A 19,906-nucleotide genomic window follows, 5' to 3' on the forward strand; every position below is an offset into this window, starting at 1 on the left:
CGGGGGGGGGGATCCTGGAGGAGACTGGGGTCAGAGGAAACTTTTGCAGCTGAGAACCCAGGGAAGTGGATTTGTGGATTATTTTTTGTAGTTTTAACTAAGTTAGCCCTGATGAAATATACACATGGCTTCCAAAATTCCTGTAAATTCATTGCAGATTGAAGAGAACACAGAGTACCAGTCATGTAAATGTGAAACTCTCCTCACTCACCCCTCCCGCATCTTGTCCTTTGTCCTTGGAGCACCACGTCTCTCTCTCTCTTTCCCACTCTCTCTCTCTCTCTCTCTCTCTCTCTCTCACACACACACACAACTGGCCACATCGATCTTTCTCTCACTGTGTGTAAGAGCTTTCTTGGTGACATCAAAAAATCGATGCCTACCTGTTCCAATCTGAGAAAAGATGGCCAAAGAATTTTAGACTCATCAAGAAGACATCTCTCTCTCTCTCTCTCTCTCTCTCTCTCTCACACACACACACAACTGGCCACATCGATCTTTCTCTCACTGTGTGTAAGAGCTTTCTTGGTGACATCAAAAAATCGATGCCTACCTGTTCCAATCTGAGAAAAGATGGCCAAAGAATTTTAGACTCATCAAGAAGACATTTTGCAACGTGGATTTACTTCCACGATTGTTACCAGTGAATCTCATTTCAAGTGTATATTATGCCTTGGAATATTAATTACTAATAATAGGGACCTATTGCGACTACACTCTTTAAATATCGCTTATTTCATCTGTCTCTCGTCTTCTAAATGCATTGTTTTCTAACATAGGTAAGATGTTGGTACAGTAGTACTCAGGAGACTTTTACTTGAGGGTTTTGTGATCAAAAGCTTTGGAGACCACCCATTCACGAGGCTTCCAGGTCACACTGGCGGTTCCCAAAGCAGTTCCAGTCTTTACCTTGGTCTGTGCACTGGCAGCCTCAGCATCACCTGGCAGCCTCTTAGAAATGCAGATCCCAGGCCCCACCCACATCTGCTGACTCCGAATTTGCATTTTAACAGGATCCCAGGGGATCTCTGTGCACATCAAAGTTTCAGAGCAGAGCTAAGCTGCGCTTTTCTATTAGGGAGACACTAGGCACATATTATCAATGAAAATTAATTAAAATTAAATAATATTAAGCATTCATTCCCTCAGTGGCACTCGCCACATTTTAGGTGCTCAGTAGCAACATCTGGGTAGTGGCTACTGTGTTGGGCAGTGCAGAGATGGAACGTGTCCATCGTCTAACTCAGCAGGTTGGGGAGTGCGGGTAGGAGGACCCAGAAAAGAAGGAAACGATGAGCAAACTTGAATTGGGATGTGTTCGTTATCCTGTCACTCAGCTGGACGTGGCTGGTGAGAGTCTTAGGAAGGGCATTCACGTGTGTGGCTACTGCTGTTATTTTTGTTTGCAGATAATGTGACTTTTCTGAACCAGTAAGTACCAGGCAGTAAGTACTGCCTTTATTCAGTGTTATCTTTGTGAAAAAATAATATTTATGCGTCAGTACTACTAGTCGTCATTTCCACATGTTTCAGAGTCAGCAAGGAGCCTTGCAGGTTCATGAGAAAGCAGGACCCTGCCCCAAGTCCGATTTCGTGTGGTGGTGGTCCTCTTTGCTGTAGTCCGGTGTGGTGGGGATTGAATTTCTCTCACAGCTACATTATACAGGGACCACTGGGGGTAAAACTTGTTTTTCTTGCCTTTTAAGGTTAAAGGTGAACTCCTTGTGTCGTGCAAGTCACTGATGGCTTATCTACCAGAGAACCTGCTCGAGCAGTAAAGAGTGAGGCAGGATGTGGCAAGATTTCTCTAGCATAAATAGCAGCCGTGGCTCGTTAGGGGCCATGATGCCTTGCACCCGCTTGGCAGTGCACAGCTCCCTGGGAGAGTGTGTGGTTAGAGTATCATGTGCACATCTCCCCCATCATCTCTGGAATGTTCCAGGGGATACCAAACCCTTATCCACAGATGGGATGCATGTCTGTTGGTGAAAAAAGAAGGGAGAAGAAAGACCAGTGACCCATCTACGAGTTGTTTCCTTCTCTCTGCTTCCTACTTCAGCACTCCCCTGATAAACTCTGTAATTAGGTGCTTTATTGAAAGATTCACTAGGATTTGTTTACTTGGCTTTTTTCTTCTTCCAGCATTTCTCAAGCTTCACTATTAGGAGAAACGTTTGACTCCAGCAGCCTCATTTTGGTTTTGTAGATTTGGTTCACTTTGCAAAGAGGAAGTCACAGAGATTATTGGAACCTTTTCCCCGTTGATCTGAGAGCATCTTTGGGGAGCAGCAGTTTATGCCCCTCCCCCAACCCAACCACCAGCACCTGCAGGGACAAATACACACCTCAACTCTCTCTCCCATCCATCCACTTCCTCTACAGAAATCTTAGCTCTCATTTCTGCTCTCCTAAAATGTTCTTCCAACTTTTCCTCCATCATATGCAGTGCTGTTTGCTTAATCTTCCTAAAATCTGTACTTCCATATCTTCTTTTATCTAAGACCATCCATGACTCCCCTTTACCTCAGAATGAAGGCCAGTCCCGTCCTGTAGCGACACACCCCTGTCCTTTCTTTCCAACCCCGTTTCTCACTTTCTGCTCCAGCCAGCACTGCAGGGCCCACATCACAGATCTATTCCAACAGCAAATTCACCCATACATTCGCCAGGCTCGTGTTTACTGATCCAGCCGAATTAGCATAAACAAACCTCGCCTTCACGTATCTTTTACCAAACTGACCTATTCATTATTTCCACCGTGTAATTCATGCTTTTTTCCATCTAGATCCTCCCTAATTTCTGTTCTCAGTGCCTGGAATGTCATTTTATTCATTGTCCCATGACTAATTTTCACACAGCTTCAAAGACTCTGCTTACATGCTCTTTGCCTTTTAAAACTCCCTGATCCCTGACTGTGGAAGCAACGAACTTTCATAGCTCTTCTCTATGGTTAGACTAAATAGCAGTGTTGGGTAGTTAGATGCCCATAGACTCTAAGTTTCTTTTTTTTTTAATTATTGAAGTGTAGTTGATTTACAAAATTATATGTTTCGGGTGTACAGCGTAGTGATTCACAATTTTTAATTAAAAGTTATGCTCCATTTATAGTTATAAAATATTGGCTGTATTCCCTGTGTTGTACCATATCTCCTTGTAGCTTATTTTGTACCCAATAGTTTGTACCTCTGAAGCCCCTCTGCCTGTGTTGCCCCTCCCCCTTTCCCTCTCCCCACTGGTAACCACTAGTTTGTTCTCCATATCTGGGAGTCTGTTTCGTTTTTGTTATATTCACCAATTTGTTTTATTTTTTAGAGTCCACGTTTAAGCGATAACATGCAGTATTTTTCTTTGACATTTCACTAAGCAAAATATGAGACTGTAAGTTTCTTGAGAGGATGTAACTCCAGCCCTTCCTGTGGTCAGTGGTCAAGCAAGTGATAAAAGCTCATGAAACTAGAAAAAGCCTTCTTTTCCTTTTGCGGACAGATCTTTCTCAGATGTGTAGTTCATTTTCCTCCCTACTACTCCTTTAAAACAACAACAACAACAACACACCATTCTGATCATTCTACTTGAACCTGGCGTTGCCTTGAGGGAAAAATCTGAAAATTCCATCCTGTTTCCCAGAGATAGAGAACTTGCTTCTGTCAACTGACATTTAGTGATTTATTTTTTTCTCTCATTGGAGAAATGCCTAGTAATCTAAGTTTGTGTTTGTCACCATTTCTTTCTGATTGCTCCCCAATGAAGCAAAAATAGCCCTACTGATGAACTGCACATTCTCTCTCCTTTCTTTTCATAACTCAAGTTCAAACTGTGCTTTGTGTCCTGGGAAAAAGAAGATGTTGCTTCAACTCATGATCTTTGAAGCTATCTAAGGGATTAATGAGTTGAAGTGAGATCTGTTACATGTTTATTATTTAAAAGAAGTGTGTATGATAGTTTTTATTAACATGTTTATTGTTTAAAAGGATAGTTTATAGTAGACTATAAACAGGCATCTGCTTTTTAGTGGCCTGATTTCAGCTCTGTCCATGAGACCAAAATAGGTGTTCAGCTTTTTACTGCTTGACATTTCTTCTGCATAATTTGAGGATTAACCCTTTATGACTGTAACTCAAAAAGGGTTATAGTATTTGCTTGCAAACATGTTTTTTTTAATGGCTTAGAAAAGGGTTCTGTCCCAGCCACTGTGAGATCAGACAGGGTCAGTGTCGATGTCCTGACCACGGTCATGGGGAGTGAGGACGGGAAGAATCTACCAGGTCATTGCAATAGGTGAAATATCGGACTTAGGTTTAGGGTTAGTTATCCTGATGATGATACAGTTGGATAATCTGTTCGCCCTTATCTCTTGCCTGGCATCCAGCCTCTGTGACTCACATTGGAGCATTGTGTATGGAACCCAGAGGCCAGGGACTGATGGCCCAGAGGTCAGATTCAGTCCCAAAGATGTTGGATTACATAATAGTAATAAACATCGTTTGGAGCCAAAATTTGACATTTGTGGCCACCAAAAAACATGGTGTAATGACTCCTTTAAAAAAGTTAGAAGATTTGGCAACCCTGGCCTGGAGTTTCTAGTAATGGTTGGGATAGAAACTGCACAGCTCACCATGGTTTCCACTGCTCCCATCGGCTCCCCAGTTCGGGGGTGACTTGGCCGTGCCACTTGACATCACCCGTGCACTGGGACTTTTCCCCAGTGGGTCAAGTTTCTCTGTAGCCACATTGCTCTCAGAAATGGGAATGTGGAAGGGAGTCAGACAGGACTGTGTTTGGAGAAAAATAGGAGAGAGCATATTTCTTGGTGGACATGGAGACCATTTCTGTATCTTTTATATGAGAACAAAGTGGTCGGGTTATATCTTTTGGTCAAAAAATATCCTCTTTCACTCAGTGTTTGTGGACCTTTGAGTTTGCCTCCCTTGGTTTGACCTTCTGACTCTCCAGCTGCCTGGGGAATGACCACACAACCCTTGGCAGATGTGGCAGTGGTGACATGAGGAGTTTGTGCACAGTTTTTATGACAGCTGATGTTTGTGCCTGAGTAATGAGGGCGACATGACACGGAATAGGTGGTATTTTATTATGGTCTTAAACAGCTCTGATGTCTGGGGCCAATCGTGTTGACCTCTGAGGTACTTCGGCATGTGGGCTCTTTGCTGCCCTGCCCTACGGTTAGGAAAGGTTTGTGCACAAATGCGCAGCGTCTGAATCTGCTCTCGTGTGTTTGTTTGAGAAGCTTTATCTAAATTTTCCTACATGTTCATGTTCAGTTTTGGCCCAAGTCCCATTTTTATGGCGTCACAGGAGCAAGGACTGTTTGGGATGATGAAGTTCCAGAGATGGTTGGTGGTGACGCTTGCACAACGTTGTGAATGTACTTAATGACACTGAATGTATGCTTAGAAATGGCTAAAATGGTCATTGGTATGTTATGTATATTTTAGCACAATAAAACATAAGAAGAGTGAGGAAACCAAGAAGGGGGAAGTATTTTTGAGTTTTTCTAACTGAAAGAGGCACAGATAGAGTTGTCCATTCTTATAGTTCCTTAAGGTCTGGTCCTTTTTCTGGGAGGTTTGTCTTCTGAGGGGCTAGGAGTCTACATTGTTGGTCTCTACAAGTCCTTCTTTCTGTGTTTCCTCTTTTCCGTGGACATGCTCAGTTACGGCCAAGGAAAATCTCCAGGAGAGCAGCCGCTGCAACACAGCCCACCTAGACCGTCATTCTCCACTCTGGTTGCCCATTAGAATCACTGGGGAGTTTCTAGAGCCCCTTGGCCCAGGCCGTACCACAGACCAATTAAATCAAAATTTGTGGGAGCTCACCGAGTGATTCCAAGGTTGAATGCAGCCAGGGTGGAGAATGCCTGCCCGACGGGACACCCGGTCTGATGCACAGAGCCCAGGGTTTGCTTGTTGGCTTGGTCCAGTGCCTAAAGTTAGGGTACATCAACGGAGATTATTCTTTTGTCCCCCAAACCCAATTATTTCAGTCATTGCCTTCATGTGATTTGAGGGGTCTCTTACATAAACAGTATAGTCAGGCAGGGGTGTTGGTGTAGTTTAGGACTAGAAACACTTACTCTGAGAATAAATATTACAGAATCAAAACAAACAAACAGGGCTTCCCTGGTGGCGCAGTGGTTGAGAGTCCGCCTGCCGATGCAGGGGACGCGGGTTTGTGCCCCGGTCCAGGAGGATCCCACATGCCGCGGGGCGGCTGGGCCCGTGAGCCATGGCCGCTGAGCCTGCGCGTCCGGAGCCTGTGCTCCGCAACGGGAGAGGCCACAGCAGTGAGAGGCCCGCGTACCGCAAAAAAAACCCCAAAAAAACATACACATCAGGGATCTTTTTAGTTAATGCTCCCTCCAGGCCATTTCTGAGAAATGACCCAGCAGCATGGAGTTGTTTTTTTTTCAAGGAGCCAAGCTACTCGGAACCCAAATCGGCAGATTGATTTGACAGTCAGCCCATGTAACAGCATAGTCATATATAATATTAAATGTGAACTGATTCCTTCGCACCTTTTTCTGTAGGGTGGATTAAATCCAGTTTCCCTCTTGGGATTTCAAGAGGATAAGTAAATTGAAAAGAAGATTGTAAATATGTTAATTGAAGCAATGGACAGGGTGGCTCCTACCCTCCCCTAGACGTGCTTCCTTGATTTGATCCAGGACTGCACGTTCCCTTGGTTTTCTCTCTTCCCCCATGGTTGCTCTTTCTTTGTCTCCTTGGCTGCTTTCTCCTCTTTTCTCCCCACCCTCTTCATGGTGGAGGGTCCCCAAGCTCAGTTCTTGACTCTTCTCTCTATATATTGATTGAGATCTCATTCAGTCTCATGCTTTGAATACCATGTGGCAGCTGATGACTCCCAGATTCACATCTCTCCTCCTGAAGTCCAGACTCGAATATACATTCAGCTCTCTACCAGATGTCTCTCCTTGGCCGTCTGCTGGATAATGTCAAACTCAGTACCTAGGAAGCCGAATTACTGATCTTCCCCCCAAGCCTGTGACCACTCCCGCCCCAGCCTTCCCCATCATAGCTGTGGCAACATCATCCACTCTCTCGGTGGCTGGAGCAAAAATCCTTGGAGCCATCCTCATCTGCCCTGTTCTGTTCATAAGGAAGTCTTGAAGGTTCTACCTTGAAAGTATATCCAGAATCCACCACTTCCCAGCGCTGCTACGCTGCTACCGGCCCCCTTGGGGGTCACCATCACCTCCCGCCTGGACCACTGGGTTAGTCTCTTAGCTGCCCCCTACAGCCAGAAGGCTCCTTTTAAAATAAACATGTACCCACTTCTATATATAAAACGGATAACCAACAAGGACCTACTGTGGCGCACAGGGAACTCTACACAATATTTTGTAGTAACCTATAAGGGAAAAGAATCTGAAAAAGTGATTTATATATATATAATTATAACTGAATCACTGTGCTATACACCTGAAACTAACACAATATTGTAAATCAACTATACTTCTATAAAAATGAAATAAATCAGATGGTGTCACTTCTCTGTTCAACAAGGGCTTCTGCTATCGCTCTGAGTAAAAGCCACTGTCTTCACCGTGGCCTGTAAGTTCTATACTCTCTGGCTCCCCTTTGGCTCTGCGACCTCATCTCCTGCCCCTGGTTCACTGAGCTCCAGCCACAGGGCTTTTTTGTACCATCTCACCTTAGGACCTTTGCACTGGCTGTTCCTCTGCCTGGAAGCTTCTTTACTGGCTGTGAGCACGGTCACCTCCCGTAGATCTTAATTACAAGTGTCGCCTTCTCAGTGAGGCTGCCCTGACCACCCTCATAAAAACTGCAGCTTCCCACCGCTCATGATTCTCTACAACTTGCTGTTTCTTTTTTCTTTAACGCTTACCACTGTTGAAGATACTCTCTGTGCTCATGAGTATTTCTTGTTTATTGCCTGTCTCCCTCCACCAGGTTGTGAGCTCTGTAAGAGCAGAGATTTTGTCTCTTGTCTATTGATGCTAAAGAAGAGCTTCTGGCACAAAGTAGTAGTGTGATCAATATTCGTTGAATGCATGAGTAATTAGGAACTATGAAAAGGGCTAGGAGTGCACTTACAGATGATAGAAGTAGATCAGCAGCTGCTAATAGTTGTTGAGCCCGGACTTCTTGCCATGCCCTATGCTAAGGGCTTTACATGCTTTTGTCTTATTTAATCCTTACAAGGATGCCAAGAGATAGCTACTCATAATATTCCCATTTGACAGTGAAAGAAACTGAGGCGTAGAATATTTAAATAAATTGTCCAAAGGCACACAGCTGGGAAATGATCCACTTCTAGTTAGGTTTAGGACCTGTAGCCTCTAACTAATAAATCTAGAGGAAATTATGGAGGGGAAGTATGCAGGGAGACAGGGAAGCATATTTCATTGTTAGCAATGCTCTTCTCAGAGTGTCTGCATTTAATCTCAGCGTATTTACTGTTAATTTTTAGATAAGGGAGGCTTTGGCAGGTAGTTAATCCTACATCTCCAGAAGTGCATTCTGTGTCCCTCTTTTTTTTTATTGTTTAGACCCAGATCTTTCTGTCCCTTCTGGAAGTGGAAGCCAGTGGGCTTCAGTCCAGGTGGATGTTTGGTGGTTTCCAGTATCCTTTTCCAGGACAACACAAGGACGTGTCCTTTGGGGAAACATAAGTGGTGTTTCCCCTCCCCCACAGGAGGGTGCAGATCCGTGCTCAGCCAGTGATGCATCTTAAGAATTCTTAGGAACTTGACTGACTGCAGAACATCTACTCCCCTGTGCTGTGGTCCCTCGGGGGCCAGGCCATGGTTCCTGGACTCACTTCTAGGGCATGTCTTCTTCTTGATGCCGGGGTGGTCCTTGCCTTCCGGGACATGAAACACTCATCATCTGTCAGAGGCTCTACTCAGGTGTCTGGCTGGATCTTGGGGCCTGAGCCTAGACCCAGCTACCAGTAGGAGGCCTGATCTGAGCATGAAGCTGCCGTGTCTTCCTGCTCGGCAACTGCATGAGTTTTCTATGCTCTGTAATAAATTACCACAAGTTTACTGGTTCCAACAACATACATTTATGATCTCAGTTTCTGTAGCTTTTCTGGGCTCTCTGCTTCAGGTCTCATCAGGCTGCGGTGGAAGTATTGGCTGGGGCTGCAGTCTCATCAGGGGCTTGACTGGGGAAAGGTCTGCTCCCAAGCTCTGTTTGGTGGTGGGCAGAATTCATCTCCTAGGGCTGAGATCTCTGTTTCTTGAAGGCTGTCATCCAGGGACTGCCCACAGGGTGCCCTGGCAGCCTGGCAGCCAGCAAGGGCAAGGTGTAGCTCTCATCTGCTAAGGTGGAGTCTTATGGTGTCACGTCATCACGAGAGGGATCTCCTGCCCCTTTGTCTGGTTCTTTTGATTAGAAGCACGTCGCAGGCCCTGCCCCCACTCAGGGGGAGAGACTCTACAAAGGCATGAACACCAGAAAAGGAAGGTCATTGGGGGTCACCTTAGAGCAACCACAGTTACTGCCCTCCCTCCACCCAACCTCCCCCCCAAGTGCTGAGAAGCCCAGATGCTCCCACTGGCAGCCCCCGTAGGCAAGCTTCAAGCTTTTGTGGATTTGATACAGTTTTTCACAGGGCTGCTGGCAGGGAGGGGCTTTCTGTGTGACTGTGCCACCCACCCAGCTCTGGCCTCACCCCTCACAGAGTGCTGACTTGAGGGCTTGGGCATCTGTCCTCGGAGTAGTCAGGGGTCCTTGCCACACCCCTCCCCTGCAGCCGCCCTTCCTTGTTCCAACCCTTTCATTTTAAACTGTGGAGGTAATTCCTGTAAGGCAGGGGAGACCTTTAGTTACTCGCCTATTCCTCCAATATGCATGGCTTTGCTTTCAAGTGACCATAGGCCGAGATGTGAGTTTTCATGTTTCATCTAGAAAATTTGTAATAATGCCTATTTTTGTCCACCTTTTGTGCTTCTTTCAGTTCAGATGTAACTGAGTTAATTATCTGATGAAATGAACCAGAGCTTGCTTTCCTCCTCGGAGTACTTCTTGTTCTAGAAGCAAAGCTGAGAGTTATTAGATCCTGTACTAACAATTATCCCTTGTGCGTCTAGCGAGTCTGGCCTGTGAGTTGTTTAAAGACAGACCCGTCTTCCCTCCATTCATTTTATGGGTGTTTTACAGAGTGGATACAGTGTTGACTTATTTTATTTTATTGTTGTGGTTTCTTATTGAAGGATTCTTTTTTTTAATTGAAGTACAGTTGATTTATAATGTTGTGCCTCGGAGCAACTAAGCCCATGCACCACAACTACTGAGCCTGCGCTCTAGAGCCAGCAAGCCACAACTACTGAGCCCGCAAGCCACAACTACTGAAGCCCGCATACCTAGAGCCACGCACTGCAACAAAGAGTAGCCCCCGCTCACTACAAATACAGAAAGCCTGTGTGCAGCAACGAAGACCCAACACAGCCAAATATAAATACATTTATAAAAAAATAAAATGTCAGTGGGTATTTATAAATAACCTTGTACAGTCTGGTGTTAGTCCCTGTGTGACAGCAGTGGGGATTTCACATCCTATTTTCCTCTTCCTATTCCTGTCTTTGTTGTTTGAGATGCCACACAATGCATATGACAGTATCTTGACTAAGTCTTCTCTTTCAAAAGTCTGGAATCTTCTGCTTTAGTTCCTCTTAGCATGTCTTTTGTTTAGGGTGGGGAGAGAGTAAGAACATGGGGGAAAAAGGGAGAACATGAGTCTAATCTCTGATGAAGTTTTTAGGCGAGAAGGCTGAGGTTCATAATTGGTTGATTCTTTTGGAATTAGTTTATTCCAGTTTGGCCAGTTTGGAATCAGTTGATTCTTTTACATTTCAAAAGTATGCACCTCAGTCCCTACCCCTGAAAGGGTATGTTAGAGAGAAAAATAAAATAAATTATTGATATTTGCTTACCCAATCACAGTTGCGCACCTGGGGAAAACCAAATCCTCTTTAATTTTTCCACTTTTGAATTTCGTGTGAATCATACTCAGATGGTTAATGGCAGCATAAATTGCTTTGAATGATATATAAGACTCCTAGAAATTCATCTTTAAAATATTATAGCAAATAGGCATTCAGAAACTATTTATTTGGTGGGATATACGTGTCTCAGGAATTCAGTATGAAGGCACCCGTCCTGGCTACACCTGCTCTCACAGGGGCTGCAGGGGCCCCTCCTCGGTAGGGACCCTCCTAAGTCGGCTGGGAGGGCCCTGCTCTGCCCTCGGCAGTGGAGAGTTGCTGTACACGTGGTGTGAGCCCTGGAGAGCCCGGCCCTGGTCTCCAAGTCCCCCTTCCCACAAGGAAAGGGCACGGTCTGCTGGCCTTCGACTGATGTCCACTTCCTGTTGTCTGACGTCCGGCAGGGTCAGCCATTCACCTTCAATTTGTGACAACCACGTGGCTCTCAGGAGTCCGTCAGCCCCATAGTGTCACCCAGGGGTCCCTCAAAGGAGTGACACGGAGTGGTGGGATTTCCTTCTGGTGACCACTTGCTGCTGGTTGTCCCAAGTGCACCCAGCATTGAGTCACGTGCACATCTATATGAGGGGGATGGAGAAGCAGCCACACCACCTGGTCGGGGGGCTGTGATGGGGGGCAGGGCACGCTGGACGCCTCCATCTCAACCGCAAGGTGTTCGGTGTTTGCTTCCGACAGCCCTTCACGTCCGCTCTCGTCCCAGGATTTCTACTTCATTTGCCTTATATTCTTTTCTTCATGCATCTTTAGTTTTGATAGATTTTGCCAGATTGCCCTCTGTAGGGGTTGAACGCTTTAAAAGTCTTTTAAGGGCTTCCCTGGTGGCACAGTGGTTGAGAGTCCGCCTGTCGATGCAGGGGACACAGGTTCGTGCCCTGGTCCAGGAAGATCCCACATGCTACGGAGCGGCTGGGCCCGTGAGCCATGGCCGCTGAGCCTGCGCGTCCGGAGCCTGTGCTCCGCAACGGGAGAGGCCACAACAGTGAGAGGCCCACGTACCGCAAAAAAAAAAAAGTCTTAAAAATTAATTTTTAATTTTCTAAGTGATACGTGAATATATTCTCTTCCAAAAAAGTGAAAAAATTAGAGATACAGCCAAAGTCACTTTTGATCACCAGCACAATCCCCGCCCGATTCCTACACTGGCCCTCACCTTCCCCCCAGAGGTCACTGCTATTATTGGTTTGCCAATGGGAAACATACATTACTGGAGTGTGTGTGTGTGTGTGTGTGTGTATGTGTGTGTGTTGTTTAAGGTATAAACCTTATTGTACTAAACCCATCATTCTATAATGATGTGTTTTCCTTGATGATATGTCTTGGAGTTCTTTCCATGAAGTATTAATAGGTCCCTCTATATTATTTGAGTTGTTAACCGTAAATTAGTTTTTCAGAACTGCCTTTTTGACAGTTACTTTCAGGAAAGAAATTAGGATTTCATTCAACACCCAGTGATTCTTTTTTTTTTTAATATGTATATTGTGCAAAATCTTAACTTGTGCGTGTGTGTGTGTTTATCTTTTCAGATCTCAGAACACTGATCTTCACAATGAAGGCTACATCTTGGAATTAGATTGCTATTCTTCCCTAGACCACCTGACAGACCAAAAAATCATCCCAGAGTTCATTAAGAAGGTGAGTGCTGCAGTCAGGATGCAATTAAACCGGCTCGCCAAGCGCTTGCCTGAGTGAATGGCTGGGGGCTGGCTGAGGGCAGGTGGGCTGCACTCCCCAGGCCTGTTCTGACCTGGGACTTTGGGTGGCCTCATGGGGGGCAGTCCATTCCCACTCAGGCTGGCCTTGGCTCTGGAACATGGTGGCTTCCCCTCCTCCCAGGATGGCAGACCCTGTGTTTTTAGGGCTGGAGTGGCGTTAACAGCTGACAGGCCTGCTGGCCCACTACCAGCATCCCCTTCAAATCCTCAGGGTGGTGTGAGCCCCCCAGATCCCACCTTCCTCTCCCCCTGTGGGTCTTCATTGTCACGAGCCCCCTTTCTTTCCTAGAGCGGGAGCGTGCTACAGTCCGGTGACCACTGGCATGCGATCATAGCAGGGAAAATTGCCTCGTTGCAGGGGGTTCATTTTCTGCCCTGAAATATGTCTGGTTTTGAACTTCTCTTTGAGCCATATGAGGTTTCCTGCCTAATTGCAGGGTGAGCTGAGTTTTAATACGATGACGTTTACTGCAGGAGGAATGTCCTTGCCCAAACTGGGGCTAAGTTCATCGCTTAATGCTTGCCTTGTCCTCCCCTTCCCAGTCTCCCAAACTAATTGGCAGTTCCCCCCGCCACCGTCATGTAGAGGTGATTGTGGTTTGTCTGAGATCCAGTCAATCAGTGAATTCTTTAATAAATATTGTTGGTTGTTGTCAGGCCAGAAATAGTACTAGGTGCTGGCACGCAGAGAGCAAAATAGCCGTGGTCCCTGGCCTCGTGTCCTCACAGTGAAGGCTCTTCTGAACCCAAGTCAGGAGCATGACCAGGAGGGGAGCAGCAGACAGACAGCGTGTGGTGTGGGAATCGGGGAGGTGCCTTGGGCTGAGACAGTAGGATTAGGCCTGATGGGGCTGTAGTGGGCGGGTTGGGGTCCCTCCGAACAGAGGGAGCAGCATGTGTGAGGGCCTGAGGGGAATGAAAAGAAGATCAGAGGACCTTTGGCAAGAAAGGGGCCATGAGGGGTGGAAGGAAGGGCCAGGACTCGGCTGTGAAAGCAACAAGAGGCCGTGGAGAGAAGTTCTGCAGAAAAGTGGAATTGGATGGTCCCTTTAAACAACCAGTGATTCTATTTTTTGTTTGTTTGTTTGTTCACTCTCTGCCTCCCTCTCTTCAACATTTGTGGAGTGTTCAGGCTCTACAAGGCCCTGGAAATAACCACTCGGTTATGATGGGAGCTGAGACCTGTAGCCCAGGAATCGGATGACCTCTTAGGTCAGACATTTGGGTAATTTTACTCGGGCGATGGAGACTCTTACTGCTATGGTAGAATTCAGATCATTTTTAAGAAGTGGGAGGAAAAGCAGTTTCAGTTCACACATGCCTAAGCCTGAGAACATGGGTGCTTTCATAACTCAGAGAGATGTCTGTATAAATAGGGCCATCTTCTTTGGATTGCTGCAAATAAAATGTTCTCATAAACTTGGTAGGGGCATTCTAGAGGTGGGATTTACCCCGTGATCTGAGCACTGGGGAAAAATAGTTGTAGAAATGGTTTTGTAATTAGACTCAGATGCTTGGAATATTTGAGGGGCGGGTTGGTAAGATGAGGGCATCGGCTCTGGCCATACTATCAAACAGGCTCTTTTAAAAACATGTGATTTGGCACTTTTGTCTTAACCAAACCAGATCACTGCGGGACTGACCCATTGCCTTGTGGCCATATCAGGTCGTAAACAGCCTGCTGAGTGGACACTCAGATGCCGTGTGTCTGCAGTGCCTGCAATGCGGGTGGGCGTCTGTCCCACAGAGGACAGAACCTCAGAGTTATGGTTTATATGCCCTGAAGGACATCAGCCACTTTTGTGTTAACTTTTACTTTTATCCCAACATTCTTTCCCCCCCACTGATTGTGTGTGTGTGTGTGTGTGTGTGTGTGTGTACTCATGGCAGTATCTCATGATTTATTCAATAATTGGTTAAATGGATCATTGACACCTGCTTATTCTATGTATGTATAAGGATTCTGTTTTTAACATTAAAAAATTACTTTTTTAATTGAAGTATAGTTGATTTACAATGTGTTAGTTTCAGGTGTACAGCATAGCAATTCAGTTATAAATATGTATATGTATATATACATGCATACATATATACGCACACACACACATATATTCTTTTTCATATGCTTTTCCTTTATACATTATTACAAAATATTGAGATAGTTCCCTGTGCTATACAGTTGGTCCTTGTTGTTTATCTGTTTCATATATAGTAGTGTATTTATGTTATTCCCAAACTCCTAATTTATCCCTTCTCCCAACCTCTCTTTGCCTTTGGTATCCATAAGTTTGTTTTCTGTGTCTGTGGGTCTATTTCTGTTTTGGAAATAAGTTCACCTGTATGTTTTGGTTAGATTCCACATATAAGTGACATATGATATTTATCTTTCTCTGTCTGGCTGACTTCACTTAGTATAATAGTCTCCATGCGATTCTGTTTTTAGCATTTTGAAGAGGATACACTTTAAAGCCCACTGTGCCATCCTGCCTCTGCCTGTGCAGCAGGCACAGGGTGCCTCTGTACCCCTGGTTTTCAAATACAAATGACTGGGTTCAGGCAGACTAGACAACTTGCACACTCAGGTAGCACTGAGATTTCTGAGCCAGAATTGGTCTCCAGATGTGTATCTCGGAGCCTCTCACCTCTTTTTCTCTCAGTACAGACATATTTCATGGTTGTGGTCAGCAGAGTGAAAGGGAAGCTCCCCACTCTGGAGAACCCAGGTGTTGAGGTGGCCTGGCCATTTGGCCCTGCCCTGTCGGTCCGTGGCTGGGGGCTGCACCTGGGAGGATCTAGTGTTTCTGGCTGTCATTGCTGGCTGTGGCTCTAGTTCTAGGCCAGTGGCCATGACAACCAGGAGAAGAGGTACAAAATGATGGGACTGAGCCCCCTTCCCTTTGCTCCCCTTTTCTGTTGTTGGACATGATTTCTGGAGAAAACACCACCTCTGATGCCAAGAGGAGAGGAATGGGGGCCTCTCTGCAAGGTCAACAGCTGTTGCAGCTGATGGCTGAATTGCGCACGTGTGTACATTTTCCTGTCATCACATGGGTAGAAGACTACAGGAGTTCCCTGGGAAGAAAGACAGTAAAAATTATTTTGTGTATTTTTAGTAAATATTTAATGAATAGCTTGGTCCCCATATATAAATATGTGTGTGTGTGTGTGTGTGTGTGTGTGTGTGTATGTGTATAACAAGTGGTGACATTTGTTAATTGCCATTCACTTAGACTAAGATGAAGCTGTGTCACTGGCAGCTACTGCTTACAGCCATTCCTTTTTTATCTGGGTCATTATTTTGTGTGAAATAATGGCTCCTGTCCCTATGACAAGTAGATCCATCTTATGATGAGACGGTAATTAACTCATTTTGTCACTGTGCCATCATCCAGGATAAGCTCATATTCTTCTCTGCACAGTAGAATTAAACTCAAAGTGATTAGAATTTTTCTTTTCTTCAGAACAATACCTCAGTGTTGTTTTTCCACCAAATGTTTTAAATTAGCAGAACCTTTGGTTAGAGGACATGGTTGGAGGGAGGGAAAGGAGATTTCATTATTTTCCACAATGAGGAAAAATAAAATCATCTGTATCTGTGTCATGTAAAATTGGCTGAAGATGCCATAATTCACAGCCCCCCTCCATCACGATTTCACATGGAGGGTGAAGGGAGCTGTATAAAAAAGATGACTCTCTTCCTTTCCGTGTGGCCTAATGATGCTCTGAGCACTTTGGCTGATCACATTAAACCTGGGCTACTGCATTGTGTTCTTCCCTCTGGTATCCTGCTGTGCTCCATCCAACTGACCCTTTATGTAAATTATTTATTATGGCCCACAGAACATTTAAGATACAGTTTTATGGGCAGACTTGGAGAGAATACATTTTCCAAGCCCTAGAACCGAACGCTCGAGAGACAGTTGCAAGGCTGGGAGCACTTCGGTGCTGCCTCTGTTCCTTTGAGACAAAGGTTCAGCCTGCCAGGTAACTCCCAGAGCCTGTTTCGTGTGGCTGGTGTGTTTGTGGGACCCTTTGGAATTTCTGTTCTCCAGAGTTCCCAGAGGATTGTAAAGAAGACAGGGTGATATAGAATAAAGAGTCTACACGTTCGTCTTCGAACTTTACATTCTTTGGAGCTTCTTGGGAAAGTGTCTGGATGTTTCGAAAGCACTTTAAAGTTTGCCGAGTCACAGCACACATTTTCTGGTTGGTGCTGCACAGTATTTCCATTCCGGGGGCCATGCTGGCAGTGATGTCTCCCTCCTAGACCGGAGGAGACAGCTCAGAGAGGACGGGGGCTTTGCCAGGGGCTGCGACTGCAGAGCGATGGGGCCTGGCCTGGCCTGCCATGGGGTGGGGGTGGGGGATGGCCCCAGCAGGTGCCCATAGAGCTGGGGAGGAGGGTCTGGGGAGGGTCTGTGGCCTGGGAAGGCTGTGGAGACGTGAGCTATAGGATGGGGGCTCTGAGCAGCGAGTGATGGGCGCTGGCAGAGGTGGAGGGGCCTGGTGGACAGTGCTGTTTCTGGTGTGGACGGGAGCATGGAGGAAAGGCTCAAGGCTGAGGAAGAGCCGTGTCCTGATTGGCTGGAGTTTAGGATGGACAGTGGGAGGAGGAAGGCTGTTCTGGGCACTGTTCTTTTGGTTATGTGAAAGGGAGCCCTACTCAAGCCAGCTCAGGTGAATTGGGGGTGGGGAGAGAGGGTTCCTTCCTCTAAAGATGCAGGAAATGGCCTGGAGGCTCAGGCTCCAGGAGCAAGAATTCCCCTGGGGCAGGAACACAAGGGAAAAAAAAAAGATGATTTGGTCTCTCTGTCTGTATTATGTGCTGCTGGTTCCTATTTATGAATATATAGGTTAATTTGAATTTTAAATGGGATTTTACTCCACAGAGGGAATCCCTCTAGATGCCAGGCAGACCCTGTGCTGAAGGGCTGTTACAAGCACTATTACTCTTAACCCTCATCTCTGCCTTCTGAAGCCTTATCCCCATTTTACAGATGAAGAAACTGAGGCACAGAGAAGCTATGCTTTTTGCCCAAAGTTACACCTGGGAAAGGGAGGACTGGGGTTGGAACCCAGCCTGTCTGGTCCAGGGGCCACACTCCTGACCACTGGGCCCTGCCGCCACTTCTGCGGAGCCCTCAGGAACTGGGAGGGAGCTGTCCAAGCCAGAAGGCTGGGTTGGGCATGGGAGGCAATTGGGTATAACCGTGTCTGGTACGTGGGGACAGATTTCGGAGCAAGTCCAAGGCCTCCCCTGAGTGGAGTCTGGGGCTCCAGGCCTGGCTGCCCAGGGGAGAAAGCCACACCCCCCCCGCCATTGTCCGGGCAAGACTGCAGGGCCTCACCTTCAGACCCTCAGCTCTGGGCTCTCACTTTCTCAGATTAACTCCTTTTATGATGGACCTGAAGGACCTACTTAGAACTAGGTTTCGGTTTTCACTGGGCCACGGAGCCTTGGGAATGAAGACATCGAGGCAGACCCCTGCGAGGTTCTGTGTGGGGAAGCTCAGAAACTCAGTGGCCTGGATTAAACTACAGGCATTGCCCTTCAGAAAACCAAACGATGCTGCTTACATCTTGTGCTAAAGAAGAGAACCCGACAGGTATTTCAAATCTCAATGGCTCCTTTTAATGAAACAGAATATCTCAAATCCCCAGGATTCTGAAACTTTGCCTGTGGTATCTAAATGACTCATCGTTTATTCTGGATAATTGTTGAGTATTTGGGGCTTCATTTCTACAAGTGCTGTGCAGGGTCTAATTTTAATTAGTGCGAGATGCCGACTGAGAGTGAAAGGGAAATTATATTAAAAAGACTTCCCTTTCCTCACTTGCACCCTCATCTACTCTCAAACCAAGGGAATCGTGACATTTTTTAAAAGGCTGCCCTGGTAGGGCTGGGGGAGAGGTTAAGGGAAAGTGGAGTGTGCTTCTAGCAGTGAGGGTAGCCTCGGTGTGGAGGGAAGTGGCTCAGGGCTGGGGCTGGACGGAGAAGGGGCAGAGGCACTGCCGGGGAATGGGGTGTCCTGTTCCCTGTTATGTCTCCAGAACTTAATATTTGTCGAGTTACTGAACAAATTGTGTCACAGAGGAGGGAGGGGAGCCTAACATGACACTCAGGGGACTGAAGTGTCAGGCGGGGTCATTTGCAAGGGTGGGGAGAAACACACAGCCCGAGGGGCCGTTTGGGGGCAAGAGGTGATGAGGCTGGTGACGGGCATATTTGGGACCGAGGGGCCAGTGGGACCCTCTGGGAAACATTCCACAAGGCAAGTATGGTTACACTGGAGCTTGGGAGGAGGCGGGGAATGGGGACGTAGTTGAGGGGCAAGTGAGATGGTGGGGAAGTGATTCAGGGGGTTGTCTGGGGGGCACATGCCCATCTCAAGGGTCTCAGCCCATTGCCGCCTCGTCAAAAATACAGACCCAGGATCCTAAGGTCTTCTGTTGCTTGGCTGGCTCGTTGGCTGACTTTGTTTTAGAGAAGTGGATAATGTTTTTTATTTTCTTATTGGGAAGTCTTGGTTTCTCAACGTAAGCAGATAGATCCATCAAAGAACTGCAAGATCAGGCTTCCCTGGTGGCTCTGTGGTTGAGAGTCCACCTGCCGATGCAGGGGACACGGGTTCGTGACCCAGTCCGGGAAGGTCCCACATGCCGCAGAGCGGCTGGGCCCGTGAGCCATGGCCGCTGAGCCTGCGCGTCCGGAGCCTGTGCTCCGCAATGGGAGAGGCCACAGCAGTGAGAGGCCCGTGTGCGGCAAAACAACAAAAAACAAAACTGCAAGATCTAGACCAGATTCTCAGATTCTCTGTAGTGAAGGACCAGGTTTTGTTTGTTTTGTTCTTTTCCAGTTCATTAAGGAGGGATGCTTTTGTAAAATACAGTGAAACATGGTAGCAACGTTGAAGAGCTAGAAAAGTATATAAATGGTTTCTCTTGCTTTGTGTACCTATCTTGTCACAAACTGGTAACAGAAAGTTGGTGGACCAGCCGTGCGCCGAGGACCACATTTTGAGTAGCCCCTGGCTAAGATGGCGGAGACGTGGACAGGATGAACTCATGATGGGAGAGCTCACTCATTCCTGCAGAGGGAGAGAGGAGAGAGCTCTGGGGAGGATCCAGAGAAGGAGAAAAAGAAATGGCTTTTAAAAGAAGCACGGGGAGAAAGGGAAGAGCG

At 46.5% G+C, this 19,906-nt stretch overlaps 1 protein-coding gene across 1 annotated transcript in view; it reads left to right on the top strand.

The window, feature by feature from the left end:
* Positions 1-19,906, top strand: part of RFTN1 (raftlin, lipid raft linker 1) — a 192,866-nt gene that overhangs the window by 80,069 nt on the left and 92,891 nt on the right. Inside the window, exon 3 of the mRNA XM_007470645.1 lies at positions 12,535-12,643. Coding sequence (XP_007470707.1) covers positions 12,535-12,643 — 109 coding nt within the window. The remainder of the gene's footprint in view (positions 1-12,534; positions 12,644-19,906) is intronic.

This window comes from Lipotes vexillifer, unplaced genomic scaffold (genome assembly GCF_000442215.2).
Source record: "Lipotes vexillifer unplaced genomic scaffold, Lipotes_vexillifer_v1.1 scaffold418, whole genome shotgun sequence".
Lineage (NCBI taxonomy): Eukaryota > Metazoa > Chordata > Mammalia > Artiodactyla > Lipotidae > Lipotes > Lipotes vexillifer.